At 37.5% G+C, this 21,085-nt stretch overlaps 1 protein-coding gene and 1 pseudogene across 1 annotated transcript in view; one reads left to right on the top strand and one right to left on the bottom strand.

Moving 5' to 3' along the window:
• Ttbk2 (tau tubulin kinase 2) overlaps positions 1 to 21,085 on the bottom strand; it is a 169,934-nt gene that overhangs the window by 115,786 nt on the left and 33,063 nt on the right. Inside the window, exon 2 of the mRNA XM_047538644.1 lies at positions 4,648 to 4,783. Within this exon, the coding sequence (XP_047394600.1) occupies positions 4,648 to 4,716 (69 nt within the window). The 5' untranslated portion in view covers positions 4,717 to 4,783. The remainder of the gene's footprint in view (positions 1 to 4,647; positions 4,784 to 21,085) is intronic.
• Positions 13,806 to 15,305, top strand: LOC124976044 (ubiquitin-associated protein 1-like; annotated as a pseudogene).

Here is a 21,085-nt window from a genome sequence, read left to right as displayed (position 1 = left end):
GATTTTGTCTTGGTATCATAAATAATTTCCAATGAGCTAGAGACAACTGGACCTGTAGGGTTCTGAAGAAACTGGAGTAGGCAATATACTTCAAGTTAGATAGCAAGAAATCAGTATCTTCCATTTCTTAACCCTAGACCATCTTCTCCTTATCACATTATCAAATCCCTAGGATGTAATATAACATAGGAAGTCATTACCAGAAGCATAGGGTCTTAAATCCTAACCCCTAAAGAGGCCTCATCTCATGTCCTACTTATTTCTCCACTGAATTTTCACTGATTATTGTACTGATGTTGATTTCTTTATCATCTGAATTTCTATGGAAATAATTTGTTTAGTCATTCAATTAATCATTTTATCAGTCCATAACTCAAATATCACTTGTATTATTCTACTACTTTTTAATTCATGTTGCTTAACTTTTTATTGTCAATGTCCCACCCCACTACAGAGAAAGTTTCAGAGTCATTTACCCTATTTCTTTATATCCCACAGCATTTGGAAAAGTCCCAGTTGCTTAATAACTATTTATTTTGCATGTATGAGTCATAATTTATCTTCATTTTGGTTTGATTCAGGGAAGGGGATATTTTGAAGAATTACAGGATGAGTTTGGGATTAAAAAATAAGCTCCAGAACTATTCTATTAAATATGTTGCTATTTCTTGGGCCCTGATTGGTGCTTATGATTATATATATTTTATCCATTAAACAAAGCCTAGTTTAATCTGAAAAACTCGAAAATAAGCTGGGCATGGTGGTATACATCTGTAGTCCCAGCTGCTCAGAAGGATGAGGCAAAAGGATCAAGTTCAAAAACTCGCAGCCAAGCTGGTCAACATAATGAGATCCGGCTTAAAACAACAAAAAATTCACAAATAGTTCCAAAGGAATGTCCTTCTAATTATGGATTGGTGAGGTGTGGCTTATTGTTTTACCTCATGAAAAAACCTTACCAAATGACAGAATTAAAAAAAAAAAATAGGTTGCAGTAAATGTTTTTGCCATTAATTTATTCTTATAATGCCATTTGAGTATTAGTAAAGTACTAGCGGGTTTTGTTTTGTTTTGTTTTTTGTTAGCTTGACAAAACCTAAGACATTATCAATGCTTCTGAGGCTAAGAGACAGGCAGTTTAGTAGATGGGGATAAACAGATTAAAAAATAATTAAGGATTGTGGCAGAGTGCATTTTCCAAAGGTGACCACTATTATATCTCCTTCCCATTCTTACTCCTTTTCAGTGTCAAGAAGACCTTTCAGGGGCTGGGGAGATAGCTCAGTTGATAGAATGCTTGCCTCACAAGCACAAGGCCCTGGGTTCAAATTCCCAGCACCGAAAAAAAAAAAAAAAAAGAAGGCCTTTCATATTATAGAAGAAAATGTGACATTGTCATTCTCCAATCAAGAGGTAGTCTATTTTCCCACCTCCTTAAATCTGGGTGAATCTTGTAACTGCTTTAACCAACAAAAAGGAGCAGAGGAACACTACTTCTGAGGACACCCCTTAACTACCTGGTAGCTTCTGTTTCCTTTCTCTTGAAAGTAAGTCACAATAAAAAAAGGATCTCTCAAAAATAGAAGGGAAACCCAAGAAGCAGAGGAAGGGGATCAAGAGGGAAAAAGGAGGGAGAGTACGAAAAGGTGGAGGAGGAAAAAAAAATCAATCAAATTATGCAATGTCCATGCATGAATATACCACAAGGAATCCCACTTTACATATAATTATAATGCACTAATTAAAAAAAAAATAGAAGGGACACCAGTAAAGTAGAGGAAGGGGGATCAGAGTGAGGAATGAAAGAAGAAAAAAGGGAGGTAAGGGGAAGGAAAGTGATAAAATGATGTTATGTACACAAATGAATATGTCACAATGAACCCAACTATTATGTATTATAAAACACCAATACAAACCACTTTTTAAAAAGTCAGACACAATATAATGTATGTGACCATCTTTAGAAATCACAGTCATAGCCATAGCCAGGCTAGGTGGTGCATGCCTGTAATCTGAGCAGTTTAGGAGGCTGAGGCAGGAGGATCATGAGTTCTAAGCTAGCCTCAGAAACTTAGTGAGGCCCTAAGCAACTCAGTGAGACCCTGATTTTAAAAATAAAATACAAAAAAAGGGCTGGGGATGTGGCTCCGTGGTTAAGTGTCCTTGGGTACAATCCCTGGTACCAAAAAAAAAGTCTTAGCCATAGGAAATTTCCTAGAAAATGAACTACTAAACTGGGGATAGTAGAAGAGCTAGGGATCCCCAAGATATCAGAAGTGAGCATTTGGAAGTGGATCCTCCAACCCAACCAATCTTGCTAGTGCCACATGACTAAAAGACAAACCACCCAAGTAAACCTGTCCCTAATTTATAATCCACAAAATTATGAGCAAATTAAAATGACTGTTTCAATCTCTAAGTTTTGTTGTACTTTGTAATATAACAAGAAGTAACTAAAATACCATCCTTAATAATGAGCCTGTGCTGTTATTAAAAAAGCCACTCTGTCTTTCAAATTTGGGAGATAAATGCCACAAACATATTAGTTCTCATTAGCAGGAATCAAGAGCCATGCTAGGTTTGTTACCTTTTGATATGTCTCCTGGAGAAGAGTCAGCCCTATCACAGTACTTAGAACAATGCTAGGAACCAAAGCAACACTCATGTCTGATTTAACAATTACCAACTGTTGTAATCTCCCTGCACCAGGCAGGGATGATGACATGGTTCTTTTTTTATACTTGGTGAAGCAAATTTTCAAAGTCTACTGATTTAACTAATCAGTAAACACACTGTAAAACAGAAACAAAATTTTTATTGCAAAAAAGAAAAAAAGAGGGGGCTGGGGATACAGCTCAGTGGTAGAGCACATACTTTCAAAGTGTGAGGCCCTGGGTTTAAAATAAAAAAAAAAAAAATTGATAAAGGATTTTTTTCTTTTTCTATCTATTGACAGATAAAGGAAACCACTAAAATGGCTTTGGGAAACCTGCTAATGGAACAACACTTTGGGCAACAAAAGACTGAGTTGCAATAAAAAGACTTAAATATACTGAAAACAAAAACAATTCCTTTAAAAAATAGTCCATTAGGACCATGTCAAAGGAAATCAGGAGACAACCTGAAAGATATTCCTTAGTCAGATGAGTCAATTTGATTATCTGTAAGGACAATGTTACTACTATGGACTGAAACACATCAAATCCACAAATTCTTAATTTTACGAAAAAACAAATTTCACTGGTCACTTTTGGAGGATGCTAAGCAAAAGAAGTAAGCATTGCTTTCCTAATCAAATAGTTGATAATAGGAATTTTTTTTTCTTTTTTTTGGAAATTTCTCTTTATAGGTGTATTTCAACTAATAAATGAAAAACATGATAGAATATCAGCAATTTTCAATCTCTAAAAACTTAATAGATCTGGGCATGGTGGCTTTAATCCTAGCAACTCTGGAAGCTAAGGCAGGAGGATCACAAGTTCAAGGCCAGGCTCCACAACTTAACAAGGCCATAGGCAACTTAGCAAGAGCCTGTCTCAAATGAAAAATAAAAAGAACTGGGATGTGGCTCAGTGGTAAAGCATCCCTGGGTTCACTCCCCAGTACTACTACCATCCCTCAAAAAAAGAATTTAACAGACCTAGGCAATACACATCAATAGCTACTAATATCACAAAATAGCCCTTCTAGTTAAAACTATATTGTGTCATTTATGGAAAAAACAGAGGGCTCCCAACTCAAAAACAAACCTAACTCATATATAATCAACCCTCTAAATACAATTACCAATTTACATGAAATATATGAGACAGAAAAACATATTAACATTGATGGAAGCAACCAGTAATATTTAAACTAATGTGAAATTCTACAGATAAATCACCTTGTTTCTTCAGTAAATAAATGTTAAGGAAAAGACAGACAGATAAACAGAAATCTAGAAAATGAAAGAAACTTAAGTAATATAAACCACTTGCAATACCCAGACCTTATTTAGACTGTGCTTCAAATTACCAAAAATAATTTACAAAAAATAAGGGAAAAAAAGGGGGAAATGTGGAAACTGAAAGCCGCCTATTCTGTGATATTAAGAAATTATTACTTCTTTAGGTATGATAATGGTAGTATGATTATGTTTTAAAAAAGAAGTCCTGATCTTTTAAATATGCATACTAAAGTATGTACAGAAATACTAAGGTTAAAGTTTGCTTCAAAATACTCTGAAAGGGAGATGAAAGAGAACAATCAAGAGGAACCATAAATTAATGACTGTTTTAGGCTGTCAGAAGTACATAGAGGTTCATGTATCTGTCATGTATACTTACAATTTTCCTTAATTAAAAGGAAAGTACAGTTCATTGTACTTTCAAACACTATTTTTTTATCATGTGTTCTTTCCCTAAGTACACTTTCATTTACCTTATTCAACACAGCTACTAGAAGTTAAGAAGATATAGTACTTCATGAAGAAAAACTAAGGACTCAAATGTAAACAGAACTTAATCATAAGAAAATAACTGCTTTAGGCACATAAATAATGTAGGTATTATTGCCTAATGAAATGTTATTTTTACCAAGACACAAAAATGTACCTCCATATGTACAAACATATACACACACACACACTCTCCAGAGAAGTACACTCACCACTTTCCATCTTTCTTTGACTAGGATTCCAACACTGAGGATATCCGGCTGCTCTCCTCCCCCACTCATTGCAAAACACTGATGTGGTAGAACAGCTACACAGGCATCTAGCTCCCAAGGGTGGTTTCCATTTAACCTAGAACAAAAGAAACAGCAACATATCAGGGCTAATTAATCCACACAACATTTCAACATCAAGAAGCACTACTAATCTTATATATTAATTAGAATGCCTTGTTGGAAAGAGGCAAAGAAGCTATTTCAAAGTTGGTTTTTTAAAATATTTTTTTTAGTAGTAGATGAACACGATAACTTTATTTTTTTATGTGGTGCTGAGAATTGAACTCAGTGCCTCACACATACTAAGCACTCTACCACTGAGTCACAACCCCAGCCCTCAAAAGTTGTTTAATACATATTTTAAATAGCACATTATTTTTTTACATTGCAAAGACACTGTTAAAACACATACATCATTTATAATTACTGAGATTGGGAGATTAAAGAGCAAGCATGGGGTCAATGGCATTTGACCCTGACAGACAACTACTGTGAGTATATTTTGTGAACAAGGCATGGTACCTAATTTATAAAAGTTTACAGTTTGCTAGGTTGTAACATAGTTACCTTAATATCATTAGAGCTAATCATATTTTAATGTTACAAAATGCACTTAAATGCACAGGAAATAAGCATGAACACAGAAACAGGCTTTTGATCAAACCTTATCCACAATGATATGTATAAAAGGAGAATAATAGTAAAAAGAATAGCATATGTGCAGAAAATAAAGAGCAGAAATACACAGCCTAAAAGAGATGAAAACTAAACGAATCTAGAATTAAAGATTAACAAAGAGTGATTTTCAGGAAATATTGTTCAATAGAAAAAAGCAGGATGCAGTAAAGGGTTTGTAGTATGCTTCCTTTTATGTAAAAGGGAAGTAAATGTTGAACATAAATATCTGCTTCTAAAAAAATTTTTTTAGTTGTGTATGGACACAATGTCTTTATTCTAGGCAAGCGCTCTGAGCTACAACACCAGCCCCATATAAATATTTGCTTTTATTTATTTATTTTATACCTTTATTTTTATTTATTTATTGTGGCGCTAAGGATCAAATCCAGTGCCTCACACATGCCAGGCAAGCACTCTACCACTGAGCCATAACCCCAACCCTATTTCCTTTTATTTTTTAAAAAGAAAGAAGAACAAAGAACAAAGAAGTCAAAAAGGGATGAAATTGATTTCTCCATAATAGAATTAGGCAAACTTTTTCAGTGAAGGGCCAGAATGCAAATATTTTAAGCTTCACAGGACATATACATTCACTGTCATAGTTATTAAACTCTGCCACTGAAACACAAAAAAGAAACCATAAGCAACTTAGCAGTGGTGCAGTCCTGTAATCCCAACAATTTAGGAGGGCTGAGGCAGGAAGATTATAAATTTGAGGTCAGTCTTAGCAACTTAGTCCTTTCTCAAATAAAAAGAACTGGAGGTGTGGCTTAGTAATAAGCACCCCCCAGGCTCAATACCCAGTACCAAAAATAGTGAAAAAAAAAAAAAAAAAAAAAGTCAAAACAATATGTAAACAAATGAGGGGCTTGGAGTTGTGGCTCAGTGGTAGAGCACTTGCCTGGCATGTTTGAGGCCCTGGGTTCAATACTCAGCACCACATATAAATAAATAAAAGATACACTGACAACTAAAAAAAAATTTTTTTAAATATGTAAACAAATGAGTTTATATTTTGAGGGGGCAGGGTGTAGGTAGTTGGTCAAATCTGACTTGCAAACTTGTCTTACCAACATTTATTCAATAGCAAGGGGGGGAAAAAAGAGGATGGAGGTATATGTTTAAGGACAGAAGCCAAACTTCTGTGAATCTATCTTGTAATACAGTTTTCATTTTGGAAACATGTAAAGGTTTTGTATATGATTTTTAAAAATCCTATACTTCAAATTTTTAAAAAAAGCAATATAGTAACAAATGGTCATGGAAACTGGATTTAAACCTAGCTTGGTGGCACACAGCTGTAATTTCAGAGACTGGGGAGGAGGCAGAAGAATCACAAGTTCAAGGCCAACCTCAGCAACTTAGCAAGATCTTGTCTCAAAATAAAAAATAAGGGCTAGGGATGTCATTCAATGGTAGTGTTCCTAGGTTCAATCCCCAGTACCAGAATATAAATAAACAAACAAACAGATCAAATAATGATAACAGGTTAACCTATGCCTAAATACTTCTGTTTTACCAATCTCTGAACACAATTCCCAAACCCAATATATTAGCAGTTCACTTCATTCAAAAAAACCATGCCCTATAGTCACAGCTATCCCTTGCATAGCACACAATAAATTTACTATTTTGTTCAGATATTGGATGGTGACACCTGCAAAATAGTCAAAATGCAAAATTAAACGAAAAAAGAAAATAAAAACACTAAAAATGGAAGTACAATTTCTAAAAATTTAAAATAAACCCAAACCAATAACCCATTGCATATCAGTTTGTGCCATAATCACACGGAAAGTAGTTATTTCAAGTGGTTTTAAAATACAGTATATTTTGGCCAGGTGCTGTGACATAGGCCTATAATTCCAGCAGCTTGGGAGGCCTTGACAGAAGGATCACAAATTCAAAGCCAGCCTCAACAATTTAGCAAGTCACTAAAGCAACTTGGTGAAACCCTGTCTATAAATAAAATATAAAAAAGGGCTGGGGATGTTACGTGCCCCTGGATTCAATTTCTGGTACCCAAATAAACACATAAAGAAAATACACCATTTAAAAAAAAATTTTTTAGATGTTGATGGACCTTTATTTTATTAATTTATTTATATGTGATGCTAAGAACCGAACCTACTGCCTCACCTATGCTAGGCAAGTGAGTCACAACTCCAGTCCCTAAAATATAGCACTTTGACTGTATATCCCACTGGAATATATCTTAGGGAACAAATGAACCACAAAAAAACCTTAAGGCTGGAGGGTATACATCAGTAGTAAAATGCTTGCCTAGCATGTGTGAAGCCTTAGGTTTGATTCCCAAGGCTGCAAAAGAAAGAAAAAAGAAACCTCAAAAACTGCAATTCAGTAGTTTTATTGTTAGAAGTAATAATGATACTGTTTTAAAATTATGATATTGAATGATGGAGCAACTAAGTGACTATACTAACTCATTAAGATTCAAAATTTCAATATAAAGAGATATAAATACAAATATCAAATAAGTCAGGTTAAATTCCTGAAATCTTATATTTAAGAAAATGAACAACATTGCAATCTTTATTTAACTGCACATTTTACAACTCTAAACAATGCAAGTGGTGGTATTAAGCAACCCTAATATCCAGATTATATGTTCAAAATACTATTTCCCTAAGGGGGTGGGGGGAGACTCCTTGTGAAACAGAATAGAAGGGGGTCCAACCCTTCCCCAAAGGGATGGTTTTTAGCTTTTTTTTGTGTTCTGTCTTTGTGTACACAGATTGCTATTTGAAGGCTAAAGATGCCCAAGGTCAGCAGGAGCAGGTATCATTGCACCTGACAAATCTATTGCCATGAACAGCTACCCTGATGTGCCACCAAGGAGCTATGCTGGGCCTGCAGTAATAGGGTAGAGAGGAGGTGGGGATTAGAGTTGGGGCCAAAACTGCCCCGACAACTGTTGCACTAGTAACAGATGCTCAGGAGAACACCAAACTTCTGGGGCTGTTCGGGCGACCACCATTTAAGGCACAGCAGCTTCCGAAGTCCATTTAGTTTGCAACTAGAGTCTGCTTCCCCTAGGACTTGCTGAGGATTTTCCAATAGGTTCCTACAGTGGTGGTGATAAACACCTCCCCCATACCTCATGAAAACCAAGAGCCCACAGGTCCAGCATACATTTATAGAACATTACAGTCCAGAACTTCTATGGTTTATGGACAGATGATTATGAGCCTGTGCAGAGAGCCCCTTTTGTCTATATAAGCAGATGACCTCTTATCCTTGAGGAGTTCCTTCCCCATACTGTCTCCCTCGTGCTGTAGCACAAGCCTCAATAAAACATGGTTTAAATGGTTTTATTTTGCCTATATGTGATTTGTATCTCAAATTGAGCAAGCTGAACAGGCTGTACTAAGAGCTGGTAACACTGCTAAGCAGCCAGAAAGCTGCAGAGAGCTGCTAATTCTAGCACTGAGAGATACCAGCAGAAGCTGATAACAGTAATGGAGCTGCACTTTGCCTTTTTGAGATTCCTATCTGAATTGTGCAAAAGAACCCTCAGTCAATTGGAGAAATTAGTAATTTGAAGACTGGGAACAGGAACTATAAAAGGTGAACCTAGAATCTTGTTGTTGCTTAAAAGCAGGAATATATTGAAGACTAGGGCCAGATCCAGGTTTTGTGGAGGTTGAACCTTATATGTTAAGCACCCACCAGCCTCTCTGCTCTCCTAAAAATCTTACTTTTGTAAAATTGCTAAGGCCATGGTTCCAAATTCTTGACAGAAGCCCACACAATAATGCTGAAGCTTAAGTTTCATTATCTTCTTAGTAAGTAAATTCACCTCTACCAAGATAATGGAGACAAGTCAAAAGGACCCAGGCACCAACTTGAAGGGGTTAACACTAGATTAAAGTGTGAAATTTTCAGTATCAAAAAGAATAGGTGTAATGAAGCTGGGCACAGTGGTGCATGCCTATAATCCCAGCGGCTCCGGAGGCTGAGGCAGGAGGATCTCGAGTTCAAAGCCAGTCTCAGCAACAGCAAGGCACTAAGCAGCTCAGTGAGACCCTGTCTCCAAATAAAATAAAATATAGGACTGGGGATGTGACTCAGTGGTTGAGTACCCCTGAGTCTAATGCCCAGTACCCCCCCCAAAAAAAAAGGTGTAATGAATTGAAGCGTTGAACATATAAAAATGTATGCTGGGCACAAGTGATGCAGGCCTCATCCCAGAGACTCAGGAGGCTGAGGCAAGAGGATTGCAAGTTCAAGGCCAGCCTGAAAATTCAGAGAGACTCCACCTCAAAATAAAAAATAAAAAGGAGTGGGGATATAGCTCAGTGGTAGAGTGCCCCTGGGTTCAATCCCCAGTCCCAAAAAAACAAGTGCATGTGCGCACGCGCATGTGTGTAGGTTTAAATACATGAATTTTTATAATGATACCTTTAAAAAAAATCTACCAACTCAGATACTGTAAACAATTGCTAGGGCATCAATCCATTACTCTGCATATAAATAAAAGGAAACTATATCAAGTGTTTACCCTACCTTTCCCATACTAACTGTATTTCAAGAAAACTAAATGATCATAATTTCATTTAAAATTCACCATTTTGCTGTATCTAATGAAATAATCTAAGCAGTGACTCTCAGTGGTTGCTAAAACTCTTTTAGAAAGAAAGGGTGGTTGACCTGTATGTTTGTTTGTTTGGATTCCCAGCCCTTTTTATCTTTTATTTTGAAACAGGGTCTCACTGAGGTGCTTAGGGCCTTGCTATATTACTGAGGCTGGCTTTGAAATTGCAATCCTCCTGCCTCAGTCTCCTAAGTCACTGGGACTACAGGTGAGTGCCACCATGCTCAGCTCTTTGTTGCCCAGCTTAGCCTCAAACTCTGGAACTCAAGTAGTGTCCCTGACTCAGTCTCTGGAGCACCTGGGATTATAGGCATGTGCTGCTGTGCTGGTTAGGGTGGTTGATATGGAACTTCAAAATGGATGGATGAGACTGATTGATACTACTCAAACTTACTAATCAATTATATAATCTGCAAAGAGCAGTATTCCACAGACATTGGAAACAAAAGTAAGGCTTAGACCCAAGGTCCAGTTCTGACTCGCCAGTCAGTGACACATCTGGAACAGGTCTAAATATCACTACAAAAAGTGAATTAATATGAAAACCAAAATATTTAGAAGGCTAGTAGAACTTGCTACATGAACACAACTAGGTAGCTAAGACAAAAATACCAACATTCTCCACAGAATTTAAATAAGACTCAAATCTCAAAACATAATTTTTACTATGTTGAGTATACAATCCAATACTAACAAAAAAAAACAAAAAAACCAGGAAAGCAGAATGGGAGAGGGGAAGGAGAACAAGAGGGAAAAGAGAAAGGGAAAAGATGGGGGATCATAAACTGAAATTGAATTCCATGCATGTATGAGTTTGTCCTGATGAATCAAACTACTGTGTATATCTGTAAAGTTCTTAAAAAAAAAAAAGGAAAATCTCAACTTACATATAAAAGGGTATTCAACATGTGCAAATTCTAAGATGATATACATTTAGCACTTAGTAGAAAAAGACTTTAAAGCAGTTACTATAAAAATGTCTCAGAAGTGAAGGTGTCCACCCTAGAAATAAATAAAAGGGTATAAGTCTCAGTAAAGAAGCAGAAGATAAAAGTAGTAAATTTAAATTTTACAAGAAAGATATATAATAACTAAAACTTTAAAATGTCGCCAGGTGGGTCAATGTAAGAATGGAATTGTCAGAGTAAAGAGTAAACTAGAAGATAAATCTATAGAAAATTTTCAATCTGAAAACAAAAGAGTTGGGTATGTTGGTCATGACTGTAGTTTCAACCACTCAGGAGGCTGAGGTGGGAGGTTCACTTGAGCCTATAAGTTTGGAGACAAAACACCCCATCTCAGGAAAAAATGAGAGAAAAATATTTTTCACCCCAGATCTGCACTGCTAGAGGGGAAGATATGTGAACAACATGAAAAAACAAAGGAAGAAAGTGTTCCAAACAAACCAAGATTCTATATTAATAGAATCCAGTGACAGCATGGTAGAAGAAATGTCAGAAAAGGAGTTCAGAATATACTTAATTAAAATGATTTGTGAAGCAAAGGAGGAGATAAGAGAGCAAATGCAGGCAATGAATGATCACTCCAATAAACAGTTGAAAGAGCAACAGCAGGAAGCAAAAGATCATTTCAACAAAGAGAGATTCTGGGGGAAAAAAAAACAAACAGAAATCCTTGAAATGAAGGAAACAATAAACCAAATAAAAAGCTCAATGGAAAGAGCATCACCAAGAGACTAGATCACTTGGAAGACAGAACCTCAGACAATGAAGACAAAATGTTTAATCTTGAAAATAAAGTTGAACAAACAGAAAAGATGGTAAGAAATCATGAATGGAAACTCCAAGACCTATAGGATATCATGAAAAGACCAAATTTAAGAATTATCGGGCTCTCTCCTCCTCTCTCTCCCTCCATCCCTCTCTCTCTCTCTCTCTCTTTCTCCCTCTCTGTAGGCAGACACTCTGCCTGTCTGCTTAATAAAATCTCATGTGAAAAAAAAAAAAGAATGATCGGGATTGAGGAAGGCACAGAGATACAAACCAAAGGAATGAACAACCTATTCAATGAAATAATATCAGAAAATTTCCAAGACCTGAAGAATGAAATGGAAAATCAACTACAAGAGGCTTATAGAACACCAAATGCACAAAATTATAACAGATCCACACCAAGGCACATTCTAATGAAAATGCCCAACATATAAAATAAAGATAGAATTTTAAAGGCTACAAGAGAAAAGCATCAGATTACATATGGGGGAAACCAACAGAGATATCAGCAGTTTTCTCAGGTCAGACCCTAAAAGATAGAAGGGCCTGGAACGACATACTTCAAGCTCTGAAAGAACATGGTTACCAACCAAGAATCTTACACCCAGCAAAACTAACCTTTGATTTGAAGACGAAATAAAATTCTTCCATGATAAACAAAAGTTAAAAGAATTTACAAATAGAAAGCCTGCACTATAGAACATTCTCAGCAAAATATTCCACAAGGAGGAAATTAAAACCAATGGAGGTCAGCAAAGGGAGGAACTACCCTAAAGGAAAAGTCAATCAAAGAAGAAACCAACTCAAGTTAAAAACCAAAAATAAGCCAAAATGACTGGAAATACAAATCATATATCAACAATGACCCTGAATGTTAATGGCCTAAACTCATCAACCAAAAGACATAGTTTGGCAGATTGGATTAAAAAGAAAGACACAGGAGGCTGGGGAGATAGCTCAGTCGGTAGAGTGCTTGCCTTGTAAGCATAAGGCCCTGGGTTCGATCCCCAGCACCCAAAAAAAAAAAAAAAAAAAAAAAAAAAGACACAACAATATGCTGCCTTCAAGAGACTCATCTCATAGAAAAAGACATCCACAGACTAAAGGTAAAAGGATGGGGAAACAATACTACACACAAAGACTCAGTAAAAAAAGTGGGGGTTTCCATCCTTATACCAGATAAAGTGGACTTCAAGTCAAAGTTAGTCAGAAGGGATAAAGAAGGACATTTCATACTGCTTAAGGGAGCCATAAATCAGGAAGATATAATGATCATAAATATTTATGCCCTAAAAAATGGCGCATCCATATACGTCAAACAAATCCTTCTCAATTTCAGGAATCAAATAGAGAACAACACAATAATTCTGGGTGACTTTAACACACCACTGTCAGAATGCATGAGAAAATGCTTTCCCCTCCAGAATCCTATCAATAGAGTATGTTAGCTAACTTTGGATTTTTGCCATGGAGAGAAAGAAAATGGTCTTTCATTCACAGTTTTAATTTACATTTCTCTATTTTAATGAGTGAAGTTAACTATCTTATTGTTTATTAATAGCAAATTTTATTTCCCTTTTCTGTGTTTCAAAAGGGTTATTGACTGAGGGACTTACGAAGGAGGAAACCTGGGGAAAGGGCTGGAGACCCTGCGGGGTGAAAAGAACTGGAGTGAAGAGGTGGGAGGGAGAAGGGGCAAGACTGAGATCCCAGACTTGGGGAGGATTCTGGGAGAAGGGTCAGAGTGACGGGCGTGAGTTAAAGGAGTGGAGGGCAGAAGAGATGTGGGAAAATGAGTTTGGATTACAGGCACTAATACTCTACTAGGAAGATGGGCATAATAAACACCTATCCGGTTGAAGGGAGAACTCAGTGGAAACAAGAGCATGTAGGGGAGAGGGACCCAGGTTTTAGTAAAGAAGCTGAGCACTGGGGAGTTGAGGGTGAGCTGGAAATGTGTAGATTTAGTTCTCTGTGAGGCAATGAGATTAGGGAGAAATGGAGACCAGACCCAGAGTGAGTGATTTTCTTTGGGGATATCTTTGGCATCATCTAGTCTTCTCCAGTTCTAAATGGTTTCTAAGAAGTTGGGTGCAGATTTTCATGGAACTTTCAGTTACCTCGATGATGTCCCATTTAAGACAGGAGACAAATTCAAAACACCAGCTGAAGTTGGTCTACCTATTGGCTTCTCCTTGCCTGATTGTTTGCAAGTTGGCAGAGAAGTACAGTATGACTTCTCCTTGGAAATGAAAACCATTGAGTGGGTTGAAGATATTAAGAAAATCCAAGAAGCCCAACAGGAAGCAGAATGCAAGGCCAAGGAAACAGAAGCTCAAGTGAATTCTAAGAGTAGCCCAGAGGGTGATAGCAAAATGAGTTTCTCCAAGACTCACGTACAGCCACAATGCCACCTCATATTAACCCTATCCTTGCCAGCTTACAGCACAACAGCATCCTCACTCCAACTTGGATCAGCAGTAGTGCCATGAAACAGAAAGTTCTCAGCCCATCCCACACAAAGGCAGATTTCAATCCTGTTGATTTCAAGTGTGAAGAGGACCCATTTGATAATCTGGAGTTGAAAACTATTGATGAGAAGGAAAAGCTGAGAAATATTCTGGTAGGAACCACTGGACCCATTATGGTTCAGTTACCGGACAATAACTTGCCCAGAGGAGGCTCTGGGTCTATGTTACAGGATGAGGAGGTCTTGGCATCCTTGGAGTGGGCAACTCTAGATTTCAAGCCTCTTCATAAACCCAATGGCTTTATAACCTTACCACAGTTGGGCAACTGTGAAAAGATGTTGCTGTCTTCCAAAATGTCCCTGCCCCCATCCCTGCAGTAAGCAATATCAAATCTCTGTCCTTCCCAAAACTTGACTCTGATGACAGCAATCAGAAGACAGTCAAGTTGGCAAGCACTTTCCATAGCACATCCTGCCTCCGCAGTAGCATGTTCCAGAATTCCCTAAAGCCTTCCACCCAAAGCAGTGCCAGTGAGCTCAATGGGGACCATACTCTTGGGCTTTCAGCTTTGAACTTGGATAGTGGCACAGAGGTGCCAACCCTGACATCCTCCCAGATGCCTTCCCAGTCTGTCTTGTCTGTGTGCACAGAAGAATCATCACCTCCAAATACAGGTCCCATAGTTACCCCTCTAAATTTCTCAGTGTCACAAATGCCCCAAATGCCCAGCTGTCCCCATGCCTTATTCTGAACTGCAAACACTGTCTCCCAGTGAGTGGCAGTGTGTGGAGACAATGGTTAACTTGGGCTACTCATATGAGCGTGTCCATGAAGAAGAAAGGAGAGAATATCAAGCAGATTCTCGACTATCTCTTTGCACATGGACAGCTTTGTGAGAAGGGCTTCTACCCTCTTTTAGTGGAAGAGGCTCTGGAAATGCACCAGTGTTCAGAAAAAAAGATGATGGAGTTCCTTCAGTTAATAAGCAAATTTAAGAAAATGGGCTTTGAACTGAAAGACATTAAGGAAGTTTTGCTATTACACAACAACGACCAGGACAATGCTTTGGAAGACCTCATGGCTCGGGCTGGAGCCAGCTGAGACCAGGCCCTGCCCAGGCCCTGCCCAGGCCCTGCCACGGAACCACCACCCCCCAGAGGCCCTGCAGAGTCCACATGTGGGGAAGAAGGGGCACACTTCTGGATTTTCTTTTGGGGGTTAGAAGATCAGGTGTGGAGACTGTGCTTGCCAGTCTCTGTGAGCCTAGGTCCTGAGCTGGGGAGAAAGTGGAGAAGATTTGGGCATAAGAATGCCCCAGACTTGTCCTGGCTCCTTCATATTAAATGTATTTATATTTGAGAAGTGTCCTTCCCACTTTTGGCCCTCCAGAGAGACTACCTTGGTCTTTCTGGGGTCTCTACATCCTTAGTAGAAACCTGGTCTAGCTGCCAATAGGAGTGGGGAGAAAGGGGAGGGCTAGACTCAGTGCTGCTTTGGAGTTAGATACTTCTCCCACTACCTGCACTGGTGGGTTGAACTCTAATCCAAGTTGAGTACAAGAAGGTTCTTCCAGGGTTTTGTTCTTTCTCCCTTTTAACAAAGTCTTTTAGTGTTACACTGGTTCTGTAATGTCTGAGGTGCAAAGAAAACACTTTTCCCCATGGGGTCTGAGTTTGCCTTTTCTTCCAGGCAGTCACCATGCTTCCCTGTCCAGTCTGTTTCTTTCAGCTTGGTTTGGACCACAATCCTCTGCTGCCCAAGTTGTCAGAGCCCCTGCTCTAGGAAACCTATTGTCAGTTTGAGTAATCATTGGCCCCTTCCCAGTACACTGAATGGGTTGAGAAAACAGGCCACAACTCAGAGGCCTAGCACTAACCCTCCCCTGCTCTCCCTGAACAGCCTCTTCCTCCAGCCCTGCTTTAGGATGACACACGAATAACACCTAGGTTTAGAAATCACTCTTGGTTTCTTTTGTATTATGTTGTGTATCATCAAAGATCTAAATACAAAGGATATACAGTCTTGATGAATCTAAAATAATTTGCTAACTATTTTGATTCTTCAGAGAGACCTAATAATAAAAATCTAAAAGGTAAAAAAAAAAAAAAAAGGGTTATGATTTTTTTCAATTTACATGTTAGGAAGGATAGCTCTTTGTGATATAGCTGTAAATATCTTCCTGAGTTGTCTTTTTTTTTAAAGTTTGTTTATGACGCTTCTTTCCATAAAAAAATTTTTTCATGTAACAAAAAGTACCAGTGAAATAATTTATGACTTGGAGATTTTGAGTCATGAAAGGTTAGATAGTTCTTGCTAACTCCAGATTTGTAAAGAAAAAATTTTCAAGTTTTCTTCTTATTATTTAATGGTTGTATTATTTTAAAAATATCTTTGGTACATATGGAATTCATCATGGTATATAAGGTAAGGCAGGGATATTACTTTACTTATCCCTATAACATTTATTGACTGCTTCTTTTTTTCAGTGATTTGAGATGATGTCCTCTTTATACATTCAATTTCTATATGTATCTGAGTATACTTACATCTGGGCATTCTATTTTGCTAATAGACCAGTATGATAATCTTAAATTACTTAGGCTTTTAAAAATGCCTTAATGTGTTTTAGTGGTGGTCCCACTTCTGTGTTTATTTATTTTTTCCACTAAATTTAGCATCAGGTGATATAGCTTAAAACTGTTAAGTTTTCATTGAGATTTTGTTAAATTTACAAATTAATTTATACAATAATATGGTCCTTCTGTTTGTAGAAAGGCTATATTTTTGGCTTCAGTGGTACTTTAATTTTTATTTTTAATAGGTCTCACATTTTTATTGACAAACATATTAGTATATTTTTTGTTATGGTTACATATGAAATCTTTTCTTCCATTAAATCTTCCAAAAGACTGTTTGAATATTAAATTTTAAAAAAAGAAAGAAACCAAGAAGGTATTATAGCAGGACAAAAAATATGTTTTAAAGTACTAAAAATAAAACACTGTCAAACCAGAATTCTGTATCCAGAGAAATATCCTTCAGGGATAGAGTTATTGTCAGATAAAGGAAAATTAAGATGTGTTTCAGCAAACCTGCTCTTATAGAATTACCAAAGAAGCTAAGCGTGGCGGCATACACCCATAATCTCAGAGACTCAGGAGGCTAAGGCAGAAGGATTCCAAGTTCCAGGTCAGCCTAGACAATTTAGCGAACTAAAAAATAAAAAGGGCAGGGAGTGATGGTGAATGTGACCTTCCTTGTGACTAATGGGGCTGAGATAGGCAGATCATAAATTCAAGGCCAGCCTCAGCAACTTAGCAAACTTCTGTCTCAAATTTTAAAAATAAAAGAACTGGAGATGTAGCTCAGTGGTAAACTGTCCCAGGGTTCAAACCCTACTATCAAAAAAAAAAAATTAAATTAATTAAAATACAAATAAATAAAAATAAAAAGGGGTCTGGAGTTGTGGCTCAGCGGTAGAACACTTGCCTAGCACATGTGAGGTACTAGGTTCAATCCTCAGCACCACATAAAAATAAATAAATAAAGATATTATGTCCATCTACAACTAAAAAAATATTTTTTTAAATTTTTTAAAAATAAAAATAAAAAGGGCTTGGGATGTAGTTCAGTAGGTAGCGTGCCCTGGGTTCCATCCCTAGTACCACCACCACCAAAAAAAAATTATGTTGATAGGCCAAAATATCCAAAATATTGGATATGTTGAAAAATAGTAAATTTGTTAAAACTCTATTATATGATGTTAATACCTACTATATAAAGCTAGAGTAATCAAAACAGTGAGCTAAAGGCAAAGGAACATAAATATAAATTAAATACAACAGAGTTTAGAAAGAGACCCAAATATTTTTAAGCTTTTTAAAAGTTTACATTTAAAACACATACTATAAAATTCAGCATTTTAAAGTGTACAATTCAGTGATTTATATCGTATATTCACAAGATTGTATAACCATCCCTTCTGTTAATTCTAGAACATTTTTTACATCCCCAGAAAGAAACCCCCATACCACAGGGCACAGTGGCACATGCCCATAATCCCAGCAGCTCAGGCGAGAGGCTGAGGCAGGAAGATAGCCAAATTCAAAGTCAGACTTGGCAAAAGCAAGGCAATAAGCAGCTCAGTGAGACCCTGCCTCTAAATAAAATACAAAATAGGGCTGGGGATGTGGCTCAGTGGTCAAATGCCCCTGAGTTCAATCCCTGGTACCAAAGTAAAAAAAGGAACCCCATACCTATCAGCTGTCACTTCCTACTCCTCTTCTAGTCCCTGGCAATCATTAATCTATTTCTGTCCCTATGAATTTGCATCTTCTGGGTCAACTGATATTTGCCTAACATGCAAAATCAATTCAATATAGAAAAGATACTCTTTCCAAAAATGTGGTTGAGACACATGTAAAAACTTGAACCTTAATCTGAACCTCACATCTTACACAAAATTTAACTCGAAATAATGTATCATAGTGTACATGTAAAATAAACAACTTGTGAGAAAATCTGGTGACAAGGGGGTATGCAGAGTTCTTAGACATGACAAGAAAAGTCCAATTCATAAAAGAAAAAGACCTGATAAACTGATATTCACCAAAATTCAAAACTTTTATTGTGTAAAAGACACTGTTAAGAGACTGAAAAGATAAGCTAAACTATGGGAGAAAACATCCACAAATCACAGTTTATACCTGAACCTACAGAGAAACCTTAAAATTGAACAATAAGAGAACAAATGACCAAATTTTTGGATAATGGGCAAAAGACAGACATGTCATCAAAGAGGATATATTGATTACAAATAAATACATGAATCATCTTTTTATTGCTCAGTAAACATTTTGATTTTAAAAAACAAGTAAATACACAAAAAAATGTTTGACATAACTAGCCAGTCTCAGAAAGTTTCACACTGTACGGTTACATTTATAAGACGAAACTATAGTAAACAAGAGAACACATGGGCAGCAGGGTGAAGGTGGGACTACAAAAGGGATAAGATGATGGGATTGTTTAGAGGTGTTGGAGCTATTTATGAATACTTATTAACTATTATGAATGGTTATAACTACCATGAGTTATGAACACATCTATTCATGTGTTCAAATTCAGAATTATATACCAAAAAAATGTCCATTTAGGGCTATGGGTACAGCTCAGTGGTAGAGTATTTGCCTAGCATGTGTGAGGCCCTAGGTTTAATCACCAACACCACTGCAACAATAACAACAAAAAAATCAAATTTTCAAATATTAATTTTAAAAATAATTTTTAATTTATATAAAGAAAGTCCCTCAATTTTAGGAAAAGTAAACTAAAATAATCCTTTCTACATATGTATACCTGAATGAGGACATATTTTCTTCATATACTTCAATCAAAGCAACACACTACTAGAGAGTGAAAGTTAATTATGAGAATCCAGCTGTCTTCTCTCACGCCAGACATCAAAGAGATTTGAAAAAATGTAAAATATTGGAGAGATCCAAGATGTCAGACTAGAGGGAGGCTGCCATTCCCTGTCACTCTGTAACTTCATATTCAAGCAGAAGAAATACTGTTTCTCTGCGAGGCAGTCATCACTGCCACCAATCCCGTGCTATTTACCCACATTGTTCCAACACAATCGCCTGACCTCTGACAGCAGAAGGCCTGCCTTTTGAGTGCAGATCACTCACTGACCGCCACCTATCATCCACCTTTTCCCCATCTCTTGCCTGTCCATCATCTGCCTTTCACCTAACCATTGCCCACCACCCAACATGCACCCGCCTCTTCCTAGCCTGCAGACCACCCTCAGACCACCATCCTATTACCGGCTGCCCACTGTTGCCTGGAAGTCCACTGTCACAGTACCCACGGGGTTGGTTACACATGGCCGCCACCAGGGCCTGCAGGTGCCTACAGGTCTGGTTGCACCTGAGGTCTTTCTGCTTGGTGTGGTAGTGGCTGCCATCTGGCTGCCTCTTTGCAAGGTAGCTCCTTTGTGTAAGCCCATCCCTGGTGGTTTCTCTACAAGTTGGAAGGGCATTGAGATCTTGGGACTGCAACAAGACAGGGCCTGGGGAAGTTGAAGCCCAGGTCTATCAGATTACAGCTGGGTTTGTGTGAGCCAGTTTGTGTGAGCCAGGCATCTGGTAAGCCTATGGAAAGTCGGAGACTAGGGGCAGTTCCTTAGGGGAAGCACGGGTTGAAGAAACTAGAGAAAACTGGGCTCTCTCCAGCTCAGTAAGTCCTGAAGTACACAGGAAAAAAAAGTCAGCTACAAGGGATGGGAAGACAGTAAGAGAATGTAAGGGCATCTTGCTATCATCGGCTCACCCACCCAATCGGTCCAGCACCCACAGGACTGGAGCTAATTTCAAACTTCAGACAACCCCACATATCAGTAAAGAAGGGAAGCTGAAAATATTTTGAAAGCCAACAGAAGCAATCATTCAATTTTCCATTAAGAGTTTCCTTCTTTTTTTTCCCTCACGTACTTCTATCATCTTTGAATCCAAATATTTTTTATGCATCAATTTATTGAAGAATGGGATGTCTGAACAGTATGTTAACTGTTATTGTGTATTCTTATATTTTTACTTTTTTTTTTTTAATCTGCATATATTTTCTCTCACCTACCTGTCTCCCTGGATTTTCTTTCCCACTTTTCTCATACTAACGGCCAACCTCTATTAATTCCTCCCTCAGTCTTACTATAAATTTTTACCTCTACCTTCTCTCTCTCTCCCTCATAAATATCACATCTTACTCTACTTTTGTTCCCTCACTGACCATCATTTGAAACAATGTTCATCATCTCTTGCATTTAGAGGAATGCAAATCAAAACTGCTCTAAGATTTCATTTCACTCCAGTCAGAAT

This window comes from Sciurus carolinensis, chromosome 2 (genome assembly GCF_902686445.1).
Source record: "Sciurus carolinensis chromosome 2, mSciCar1.2, whole genome shotgun sequence".
Lineage (NCBI taxonomy): Eukaryota > Metazoa > Chordata > Mammalia > Rodentia > Sciuridae > Sciurus > Sciurus carolinensis.
Note: the sequence above shows the minus strand (reverse complement) of the source record. Positions and strands in the feature narration are given on the sequence as shown.